At 38.8% G+C, this 12653-nt stretch overlaps 1 protein-coding gene across 4 annotated transcripts in view; it reads left to right on the top strand.

Moving 5' to 3' along the window:
• Positions 1 to 12653, top strand: part of LOC144595974 (lysosomal cholesterol signaling protein-like) — a 66465-nt gene that overhangs the window by 21427 nt on the left and 32385 nt on the right. For all 4 annotated transcript variants that reach the window (XM_078403975.1, XM_078403974.1, XM_078403973.1 and 1 more), the window contains 3 exons: positions 3208 to 3373; positions 7250 to 7405; positions 12327 to 12410. In XM_078403975.1, the coding sequence (XP_078260101.1) occupies positions 3208 to 3373; positions 7250 to 7405; positions 12327 to 12410 (406 nt within the window). The remainder of the gene's footprint in view (positions 1 to 3207; positions 3374 to 7249; positions 7406 to 12326; positions 12411 to 12653) is intronic.

The raw sequence follows: 12653 nt of genomic DNA, 5'->3' as shown, positions 1-12653 counted from the left end.
GTGTGTGTGTGCGTGCGTGGCCAGTTTTGTGTTCATGATTTATCACTTTTACACATTTCTCTCTGGATTAATCGTGATCTCCCTGCCTCTTGCGCACTTGTACTTTTAGTCGTGTTCTCTTTCATTTGTTGAATATTTTCCTCTTGTTTTGTAGGCTTTCTCTAGCCTTCTGAACAGATTATATCTCTTTTCCTCCTGCCTTGTCCCAACCTGCATGTTCTTATTTGCATTTCTATGTGATATCATCTTGATTGATATCACGATCCTCCTCTGCTCTCTATTTTCATCTTCTTGTATTGTTTTTTCTATCCAATATCTGTTTTCAATACTTGCTCTCCCATTTACTTCCTGTTTCTGTATGCATCAATTTCCTTTCCCTTTGCTTATGGTCTTCATATTTGAAAGTGGATAAACTTTTACATTTTCACTCTCCATCTTTGAGTTCAATCTCATTCCTGCTCTGGTTCTTCGCTCCTTGTGTGCTTCCTTCTTGCTGGAATCTTTCTCTTGCCTGAATGCCTCTATATTGGTGTGGTCTTCATGCCATTTCATCTATGGTGCATATTTTCTGTCTCCAAGCTATTAACTCTTTTCCTTCAGGCAAAAATGCATATGAACATTCTTTTTCCACCAATCAACACTTGTTTTGTATCTACACTTTGTCCTATTTGCCTTTAAATTTATTGTGTCATGTTTTACACCATTTAGCGCTTGCATAATATACTCAGTTAGAAATTTTCATTATTGGCCAAATTGTTATTTTTGGATGAGAATTCGTCATAAAAGTACTGAATAGTTGAAATGGAGAGCTCTATTATTGGTATGTTGGAGGAAGTTCCTTTGCCTTCCTCCCATTCCCGACTAAGCAAGAAATACACCGATGAGCCAAAACATTATGACCACTGACGGGTGAAGTGAATAACATGGATTATCTTGTTACAATGGCACTGGTCAAGGGATGGGATATATTAGGCAGCAAGTGAACAGTCAGTTCTTGAAGTTAATGTGTTTGATGCAGGAGAAATAGGCAGGAATAAAGACCTGAGTGACTTTGACAAGGGCCAAATTGTTATGGCCAGACGACTGGGTCAGAACATCTCTGAAACGGCAAGGCTTGTGGGGTGCTCCCGGTCAGCAGTAGTGAGTACCTACCGACAGTGATCCGAGGAGGGACAAACCGGCGACAGGGTGTTGGGCGCCCAAGGCTCATCGATGCGCGGGGGCAACGAAGGCTAACCCATCTGGTCCGAACCGACAGAAGGTCTACTGTGGCAATCTTTCATTTCACTGCACATTTATGTGTATGTGACAAATAAATTGACTATTGAAGTCACAGAAAATTTTAATGGCGGTCATGGGAGGAATGAGTCACAGTACACAGTGCATCGCACCCTGCTGCGTATGGGACTGCATACAGGACCAACAGCATATTAGGCAGGTGGTCATAATGTTTTGGCTCATCAGATCATAATGTTTTGGCTCATCAGATCATAATGTTTTGGCTCATCAGTGTATCTGGTTTGAATACAAATGTGCTTTAATTTCTTTATTATAATTTTGTATTCCTTTTTTTAATTTGAAGCTATGGGCAATTTTTAATTGACCATTTTCATATTCTTCTGGGATTCAAAAATGCAGCCAACACACATTTTTGTTCTTCCAATGCCTCTATTACAGCCAAGATTCATTATCTGGTGGCCCGTGAGTAATTTTTCACAGGACCTCAACGCAATAGAACTTTCTACCTTCATATAAAGATTATAAAGTCATCATCCTTGTCACAAACACAAGAAATATGCTTACATAATACCCAATTAAAAGTTTTTTGCAACATCTAAAAACACGCCATTCATTTGTAATGGAAAATTCATGTAACTCAAGCCTCTTGATGTTCTTACACTTTCCCCTCTTTTGTTTTATTCTGGTTTACTCTGTGTATGGTCTATGATTTTAATGTCCCTTCTACAATGGGATACCTAAAGCTGCAAAGTATTATTTTCTTCTGCAAATTTGTAAATATCCTTTTTTTTTTTGGCTCCATCAATTGTATCTTACCCATTTCCTTGTCTGTCCATTAAGTGATATCTAGCATCTGATGACTGGTTTAGATGAAAATTTAGGTTTCTGTCATTCTGAATAGTTAATGATTAAGTAAATGCAGGTAGTTCTGCTATAAAGTGTGTTTCCATGATAGGAATTGGATATAATGCAAGTGATGAAAAAGTGTGGAACACAATTTTCATTTTGTGTGGCAAATTGTTTACAAAGCTTTTTTTTGTTTTGTTTTTTTGGGGGGGACTAGAGAACCACAAAGTTACTTTGACATGCAGAAATAAAGGTATCTTGGATTTAAACAGTATAGGAGAAAATAACTATTTCCATGTAACCCCCCCTATAGTAATCAGACACCAGTATCTCTTAAGTATCTCTTAGGGCGGCACGGTAGCGCAGCGGTAGAGTTGCTGCTTTACAGCGAATGCAGCGCCGGAGACTCAGGTTCGATCCTGACTAAGGGGGCTGCACTGTAAGGAGTTTGTACGTTCTCCCCGTGACCTGCGTGGGTTTTCTCCGAGATCTTCGGTTTCCTCCCACACTCCAAAGACGTACAGGTATGTAGGTTAATTGGCGGGTAAATGTAAAAATTGTCCCTAGTGGGTGTAGGATAGTGTTAATGTACGGGGATCACTGGGCGGCACGGACTTGGAGGGCCGAAAAAGGCCTGTTTCCGGCTGTATATATATGATATGATATGATATGAAGAACTCTACTGCTACTTTAGTAGCCATTGAAATTGATAAGCAATTGACACTTGTGCAATGATATTGTATTATGCTATGTAATGCTATATTACGCTATGTAACATACAGCCTTTTGTAATTTTGGCTTGGTATAACAAGCATAAACTTATTGCTATAAAAAAACCCATTTATTTCAAAATTCTACATGGAAAATAACTTCTGCAAGTCTGAAACACTCTAAGCCCCTCTCCGATATTGACACAATTGTCTTGAAAATGTGTTTTCTTTAACACAAGGTTTTTTGGGAACACAACTCATGTTATAGTAGCACTACCTGTTAACTGCACTTAACAATTCATAGAAATTCACGTTGATAACATTTTGTGATAAATTTATATACAATTGCTCAAATGTATGGTGAGTGATGATGTACTGTATCATTTATATTATTTGTTTTTAAAAATCACAGGTTGGTACTTCCTCTCATTAGTCGTGAAATGGTGGAATTGTTAAACAACGGTAACACTGAGGCTAACTACAGCAGTCTCTCGAACTTTGCATTTTTATATGGAGTTTTCCCAACAGCTCCAAGTGTAGCCATTTATGCAAGTCAGTACAATATGGAAATTGAAATTGTAAGTGTGTAGATAATTTCTCTCACGTTGGTTTTAAACTACAGGATGCAATATGTTTTAAATACCACCAATATTTTAAGCATGTATTTAGGAAATTGTAATCTTAATTACACCATTAAGCTTCATTGACACACAGATACCAAGTAATTCAAACCTCTAAAGTTTAATAAAACTATTGCGGTGTGAGCTTTCTGGGCCAAAAAATGAATCTGCCTCCTGCAGACCTATAATAATCAACCAATCTTTTGATAAGAGACATGAAAGCTTGAGAGAGCGCAAAGTTTATAAATAATTTATCCATCAAAGATATGTGCAGAGTTCTTAAACAGCTGAATATTCAAGAAGGCTTTCTCTTAATTTTGACCTCTCTTTTCACCTAAGTTTTGGTATGTGAGGTCTTTACAAGGAGAATCCTTGATTTTTTATGGGTAATGGTAGAAGAAATAATATCCAAATTATATCAGGTTTCTTCCTTGTTTGGTTTAATTTTGGATTGACCTCTGTACCAAGTTCAAACATGGAATCCAATATAAGAGAATCAATAGCTTCTGCAGCTTGGGGTGGATTACTCCCATATTTTGTGCCAATTCATAGAAACTGATATCATATCATATCATATCATATATATACAGCCGGAAACAGGCCTTTTCGGCCCACCAAGTCCGTGCCGCCCAGCGATCCCTGTACATTAACACTATCCTACACCCACTAGGGACAATTTTTACATTTACCCAGCCAATTAACCTACATACCTGTACGTCTTTGGATATGAAAGTAATGACTGAAATTGTTGGGTCTCCATAGATGTGAAATTGCCTTGTTTAATGTTAACAGTTAAAAACTTGCTGCTATTATGGAAAATGGAGCATATTTGGTTTAAAGTTTTTCTCTCTATTTGGTTTCCTCTTTCCCTTCTACATCGGTCTCAAACAAAGTTTGGATACCATATCTTTAAAATTAACTCACTGTGCACAAAACCTGCCTGACTAATGAGCCAGAGGAGCTAAGTCATCAATGAGTGATTAAGGGATATCCACTGATGCTACAAACACTGAGGATTGTAGAGGAAGGAAATACTGGGAAGATTTATAGAGTCATCGAGAGATACAGTGTGAAAACAGGCCCAACTTGCCCACAATGGCCTACATGTCCCAGCTGCACAAGTCCCACCTGCCGGCGTTTGGTCCTTAATTTAATGTTTTTCAGAGTGTTGACAACCCCAAGTTTGGAAATTCAAAAATTTCTCGTGAGCACATATGAATCCAATAGGCTTTTATTCCATCAAAGTTGAAAAACAAGCAAACCACATGGACAGTATGATGGTGTTGATTGCCTTGTTCCTGAAGGAATTAAAATCACCATGGAGTCTGAGTTATTCATAGAAAAAAGAAATATGACTAGTTTATTTTTCTAGCCAATTTCAATATCCTTGCAATCATGTCTAGCTTTCCATTCTTCTCTTCAATTTAAGTATAACATTAAAACACAAAGTGCTGGAGGAACTCAGCAGGTCTGGCAACATCTGGGGAGGGAATCGAAAGGTGACGTTTTGGGTCAGAACCCTTCTTCAGTCTGATTCCCAAGCCAAAACATCACCTGATCATTCCACCTATTGATACTGACAGCATTTTGTGCTTTGATCAAGATTCCAGCACTGTACACTATTTTGTGCGTCTGGCATTATCTACTAGTTAATACTCCTAAGTGCTGATTCAGTTTGATAAGCAAGTAAACACAAGATATTCCTTTTAATATAATTTCACTTGGCCAAGGCAATTCTTTATTTCCACCGGATTATAAAACCATCCTGCAAAAGTCATCAGTAAACCAACTAACTCCCATCCTTTGTGAGCTGTGCACTCCCTGATTTATTAATAATATGGAGACAAAGAAAAAATTTGTGGGTGGATTTATTGGAGTCGTGTAGCACAGAAACAGCCCCTTCAACCCACCATGTGTAGAAAGGAACTGCAGATGCTGGTTTACACTGAAGATAGAACCAAAATGCTAGAGTAACTCATCGGGTCAGGCAGGATCTCCGGGCAAAAGGAAAAGGACCTGAACATTTTCATGTCTTGAGTATCCCTCTCCCCTTCTTAGTCTGAAAAAGGATCTTGACCCGAGACGTCACCTATTCCTTTTCTCCAGAGATGCTGCCTGACCCACTGTTCCTCTAGCATTTTATGTCTCCCTTCAACCCACTATATCCATGCTGACCATCAAGTACCTATCTGTACATATTTCATTTTCCATCATTAAAGCTGCAGCCTTCTATGCTGCCTACATAAATGCTGTGAGAATGTCTACCTCCACAAAATATCCCACTCAAATCTCCTACCCCTTAAGACCATTCCCTCTGGTTATGTACCATTGTTGAATAGAAAGAAAATCTCACCTTTAACCCTGTCTGTGCCTCTTGTACTGTAATTTTGTATACCACTATGAGGTTTCCCTCAGCCTTCCTGAAACAAACCCAAATTATCCAATATCTCTTCACAGCTGAAGTGCTCCATTCCAGTCAACATCGTGGTGATTCTCCCCTGTGCCTTTTTGAGTGCAGTCATTCTCTTCCAAAAGAATGGTGAACAGTATAAGAAAATAACTGCAGATGCTGGTACAAATCGATTTATTCACAAAATGCTGGAGTAACTCAGCCGGTCAGGCAGCATCTCGGGAGAGAAGGAATGCCCATTCCTTCTCTCCCGAGATGCTGCCTGACCTGCTGAGTTACTCCAGCATTTTGTGAATAAATAGAATGGTGAACAGAACTGCTCGTATTAGTCTAATTACAGTTTATTTAATGTTTTATATAGTTATACGTACAACTTACCTGCACTTAAATTTACATGTCCCAACTAATGAATTCAAGTATCCCATTTTGATCACCTGTCTCCCTGTCCTGTCACCTCCATGGATTTTTGGACATCACAAACATCCCTAGTTTAGGGTCTGAAGAAGGGTTCTGACCCAAAACGTTACCTATTCCTTTTCTCCAGAGATGCTGCCTGATCTTCTGAGTTACTCCAGCACTTCATGTCTCTCATTGGTGTAAAGCAGCATCTGAAGTTCCTTCCTACACACCACATCCCTTTGTCCTCCATGCTTTGTGGGGTCCTACCTTTCATTGTGAATATCCTAGCTTTATTACTCCTTCGGAATGCGTCACCTCACATATTAAAAACCAAATTCCACCAGGCTTCCAATCACAAAAAAACAATCTTCAATTATTATCCTCTGCTTCCTGTAACTAAGCCAATTACTGATCCAATTTGGACACAGAAAAGACTGCAGATGCTAGAATCTGGAACAAAAAACAAACTACTGGAGATCCCTTCACAGATGCTGCCTGATCTGTCGAGTTCTTCCAATAGTTTGTTTTACTTGCTGCTAATCCAACTTTACCACCTTTCCTGGAACTTATGGAGCAGTCTCCTCTGCAGAACGTGGTCGAAGGCCTTGGTGCAGTCCATATAGATTACGGCAACCCTTAACAACCAAGTTAATTACCTCTTCCAAAAACAATCAATCAAATTTGTCCAACAGGCTCTCCCCTTAAGAAGTTATGCAAACTATCCTTGATACATGGATTTTCTTCATGAAGAATTCTCAGATGCCTGTTTTGGGCTAAGAATGATCCGAGCTTAATACTTGCTCCTACAGATAAGTTACATAAATAAAACTAATGATCCTGTTGATTTCCCCCTCCTGCCTTACCAGAAGAAAATTCTTAAACACTCAAATATTTAACTGGAAGTACAAGCTTTGTGTGAATGTGCAGTGAAGAAAGCCTATTTATCTAATCATGACAATAAAATAGTAGGCAATTTTCTGCTTTTATTTTAATCTTCTAAAAATAAATAGCATTTATTTTTGCAGGTGTCTCCAGGGATGGTGATAAATACATTTGTTTCTGCTCCCATCATGTATGTGTCCGCGTGGCTTTTGACTGTTCCGTCCATGGAAGCAAAGGGTTTGCAGTCTGCAATTCAGGATGTCAGCTTTGATCTAAGCATAGTCACCCTGTTTTTTCTGGTTGGTAACATTAAAGATATGCTTTTGAAACACTGTATCCACCATGACTTTCTGCCATTGTTAATGAAATGTTGGGGCTTTTTGATATGTTTTGCAAAGTTGAACAACTTCCATATGCCACAACATCACAGAATTACTGTAAAAATCTACTGTTTAGTCACACGAATCGAACAAAATTCACCATGATATACAAAATCCACAATTTGCACTAACTAGCTAAATCCCATTGTCTGTTATTTGCCAAACATGTGCCTCCAACTGCCAAGCATTCAATACCCACTGCTAATTAATACATGTTGCATAGTAATTTCCTATAATTTCACATCTTTCAAAATACTCAAATAAACAGGAATTAAATATATCCATTGCTTAAAAGGGCAGATTTGTGTTTCATTCTTTAAGCACCAGTAAAATTGTCAGAATTCAATTTACTAAATGACCATAACTTATATATTTGTTACGTACAAGAGTACAATAGATCATTCTGTAAAACAATGAGTAATGATGCAAAAATTACATCCGCATGCATACTCCACTTCAATTTAGTATTATAAATTCTTGTGTCCAGATTAAAATAAAGATTTTCTATGGAGTTTATTTGCCATGCTGTAATTTTACTCTCCTGATATCATATCCATGCCTTTATAGTCATGTCATTCGCAGGAGCCTACAATTAGCATGTCCAGTTGTTGCTGGTTGTTTCTGCCATAAATGCTGCTCTAGAAATATGTTGTGTAGTCCTTTAAAATAAATGCTGCATTACCTCTCCTTACCAATGTCCAATTTCTCCCATTTCTTCTGGACAGATTATCTGGTACTCCACAGATATGCAATCTTTAATTATTTGTGCTGTATCATCTTTTCTGTATATATAATAGCAAATCTATCTCCATTACATTGATGACTGCATCGGTGCTACTTCCTGCACCCATGCAGAACTCATGGACTTCATCAGCTTCACCCCCAATTTTCATCCTGCGCTCAAATTTACTTGGACCATCTCCGACACCTCCCTCCTCTTTCTTGATCTCACAGTCTCCATCACAGGAAATAGATTATTGACTGATGTCTATTACAAACCCACTGACTCCCACAACTATCTCGACTACACCTCTTCCCACCCTGCTTCCTGCAAATACTCTATCCCCTACTCCCAATTCCTCCGTCTATGTTCCCCTCTCCCATAGATGAGGTCCTCACTCTGTACCCTGCAGCTCCGCCCTTGCTCCCCCTCCCCCTAGTCGTAACTAGAGTTAGAGTCCCCCTAGTCCTTACCTTCCATCCCATCAGCCATCGCAGATATAATCCTCCGAAAATATAATCCTCCGAAATTTCCACGACCTCCAGAGGTTTACTTACACCTCCTCCAACCTCATCTCTTGTATCTGTTGTTCAAGATGTGGACTCGTACATCGGCGAGACCAAACGCAGACTGGGTGGACGTTTCACGGAATACCTTCGCTCAGTCCTCCTAAACCTACCTTATCTCCCAGCTGCTGGATACTTTATTCTCCTTCCCACTCTACACGGACCTTTCTGTCCCAGGCCTACATTGTCAGAGTGAGGCTAAATGCAAATTGGAGGAACAGTATCTCATATTTCGCTAGGGCAGCTTACAGCCCAGTGGTATGATTATTAATTTCTCTCACTTCAGGTAGCCCCGGCATTCCCTCTCTCTCTATCCCTTCCCCCACCCAAGCCGCACTAGCTTCTCATTTTCACTCTACAAACAGCTAACAATGGCCTGATTCCTTTATAATCATTACTTTTTTGCATATTTTTCATTCCTTGTTCTTTATCTCTCCACATCACCTTCTATACCTCTCGTTTCCCTTATCCCTAACCAGTCTGAAGAAGGGTTTCGACCCGAAACGTCACTCATTCCTCTGCCTGTCCCGCTGAGTTACTCCAACTTTTTGTGTCTATCTTCAGTTTAAACCAGCATCTCTGCAGGTTGCAAATTGCAGTACTTATGTAGTAAATATTATTTTCCATTCGGGTCTACTTGAAATCAAGAAATTTCAGTACAAATATTATTTTTAAATTATGAGAATATATTCTCACAGTGGCCAGCTCATCTTGATCATTACGCTTGACTAAATGACCACATCCATGTTGGTGTGTTAGTTTGTATGGTGTTAAAGCACAATTGGAATGGAATATTCTCCAGATGGTTCCATCTGGTAAGCTACCCATACTCTGCATTCCTTTGCCTGCAGCACCTTAACCTCTGAAACAACAACAGGGAGACATCAGCCAGAAGCTCTTCCACTGAGAAGCTAAACCACAACCTGGACTAAATGAGCTGCCAAAACTGTAGGGAAGTTTTATGTAACTATATGATGTCTCTGATGTTTCAGCCATGCAGCATGGAAACAAGCCCTTCATCCCAACATGTCCATGCTGGCCAAGATGTCCCATCTAAGCTAGGTCCACTTGCCTGCATTTGGTCCATATCCTTCTAAACCTTTCCTATCCTTGACGTTCAGAAACATTCAAAAATAATCAAAAGCTATTAAAAGTTCAGTACATTTTAAGATGTAAAAAAAATGAAATCACTAAAACACTTGAAACATAGCAGTTAAAAGCATTTAAGCCAAATCTATAAATTCTCAACAATGTGAAACGTGAAACGTGCCTTGCTCCTCCATCAAGTCATTTGTTTCTAGTGAAGTGAATGAAGTTAGATTTAATCTGATACAAGTGCAATGGGCAGATTTCCCTGTGTAATTTGAGTGGCTTTGAGTTGTCATTCTGCATTTTCCTTGATTTTTATTTTTTAAAGTTGTGCATTGTGGTTTAAAGCCAGATAAGCTAACTGAAATAATTGCTTCCAATTTGAATTAAGCTAAATAAAATATTACATACTACATGATGTGAATCGTACAAAAATTGAAGCTCTTGATCTTTGTCACACTCAAGTATCTGATAGAATGTTTCAGCTTGTAATATGGTCTGTTTGGTTTGTACAGTATTGGTATTCTGCACTGTATTTGAATTTTTGTTTGTGAATATAATCCAGATAGGCACTGAGGGCTTTGGGCATTTGGCCTTGAATGGGCTCTGGCAATTTCTGTTCTGCTGTGCATGCAATTTCACCTCACTAAGTTGCATATATTGTTGTGGCTCGTTCAATAAATGGCACTTCAAAAATATTGTGCAGCGCCTTCTCTCTTGCCCTGAAACAACCTCTGAGAATGTGACATGAACTTAAAGCCTTCTGAATTTAAGATGAGTGTTACGTTGCTCCAAATGTTTGGATAAAACTCAACTTACAGCTGAAAATTTTAACATCCACGAAAGAGGTTAATCAAGTTGACAGAAAATACTCATGCCAACCTACAAGTACCATCAGCAGTTGATGGAATCACACAGCATGGAAATAAACCCTTCAGCCCCCAAATCTTTCCTCTCCATGTATCTGGCCAAACATCTTTTAAATTGAGTCGTACAGTGTGGAAACAGGCCCTTCTGCCCAATTTGCCCACAGCGACCAACATGTCCCATTTACACACGTCCCACCTGCCTGAGTTTGGCCCATATCCCTCTAAACCTGCCCTATCCAGAAACCTGTCTAGTTGTTTCTTAAATGTTGCGATAGTCCCTGCCTCAACTGCTTCCTCTGGCAGCTTGTTCCATACACCCACCACCCTTTGTGTGAAAAGGTTACCCCCTCGGGTTCCTATTAAATCTTTCCCTCTTCACCTTAAACCTATGTCCTCTGGTTCTCAATTCCCCTACTCTGGGCAAGAGACTTTGTTGTTACTGTGCTTACCTCAATAATGTTATTTGGCAGGGTTGTACTGACATACTACATTTATACTCTGATACTCTTCAATTTGAATAATTACCATAATGCTTCTTATAATGTTAAGAGCTCAAGTTGCACAATAAGCACTACAATAGAAAAATACACTCTGCAATATATTCTCGCATGTTTGTTTTTAATACCTGATAATCCTACTTACAAGAGCAAACCCCATGGAGACCTACTGTAACCTAGTTACTATCAGTGAAGCCAGTGCTTAGCATATCTTTTACATCCAAAATTGCTACCATTGATTTATTTGTTACAAGTGTAAAGAATATGCCACAAATGTAATTGTTTTAGATGTATAAAATTTAAACCATTAAAAAAATCACAACCAAACAATTAAAGCAGTTAGTGATTATAGACACAAAAAGCTGGAGTAACTCTGCGGGTCAGGCAGCATCTGTGGAGAAAAGGAGCAGGTGATGTTTTGGGTCGAGAACCTTCAGACTTATTATAGATACTGGTTTTTAAAAAAAATAAAATTATTGATGTTGACTCATGGCAGGACTAACGATCCAATGCAAGTTGAAATTCTACAATGACATAGCTACAGAATTGAAATTCAGTGAACATTCCGGAATTTAAAAGCTTAAAAACAGCAAATCTTATCAATAGTGACCACAAAACGACTGGATTGTTATTAAAAGCCCATCCAGTCGACATGTTCTTCAGGGCAGGAAATCTGTTCTTAACTAGTCTGGTCTAAACACGGCTCTAACAAGGTTAATGATGGCACCAGAGTCTGCATATGCATGCATCTGGAGCAAAGAAAGGAGAGTTGCAGGAGCCACTGCTCACTACCCACACCCCTCCCCTTTCCTCCTCTCCTGTTGTTCCCATTCGCCACCATCCCTCCGAATTTGGTTCACCTTCTTTTCCTATCAGATTCGAGAATCTGAACCCTTTTGTTCTCCAGTACAAGCACGATAAAGCAGAATATCCCCAGGTTTACCAGCAGCAACACTGAGAGATGCAAATATTTGCCCATTAATTAAAAATTAATTGATTCTGTTGTTTCTCTGATACTCTTTATAACAATTTAGATATTCACTTTGTCCATTTTAATTTGAAATCATTTATGCACACACAATTTTGTTCTTTCCATAGATCTGGACAGTAGCTGTCATGCTGCTGAATAAGAGATTTAAACAACTGCCTCATTTATATACTCTCAACTTGCTAATTGCACAGGTAAGGATATTTAATGGTACATTATTGTGATTGCTTTGTGACTGCTTTTACTTAGAAGTAATTGGGCTGATGGGTATAAATTCTTCCTGCCAATATTGCAGACATGAATCAAAAGAAATTGAATCAATAATGAAATGTTTCTTACACAAAATATATTCTGTTATGGCTGAAATCTTGAGGAAAGTCATTGACCTGAAATATTAACTCTCTTCCTTTTTTCACAGATGCTCCTTAATTTGACAA

Source organism: Rhinoraja longicauda, chromosome 8 (genome assembly GCF_053455715.1).
Source record: "Rhinoraja longicauda isolate Sanriku21f chromosome 8, sRhiLon1.1, whole genome shotgun sequence".
Lineage (NCBI taxonomy): Eukaryota > Metazoa > Chordata > Chondrichthyes > Rajiformes > Arhynchobatidae > Rhinoraja > Rhinoraja longicauda.
Note: the sequence above shows the minus strand (reverse complement) of the source record. Positions and strands in the feature narration are given on the sequence as shown.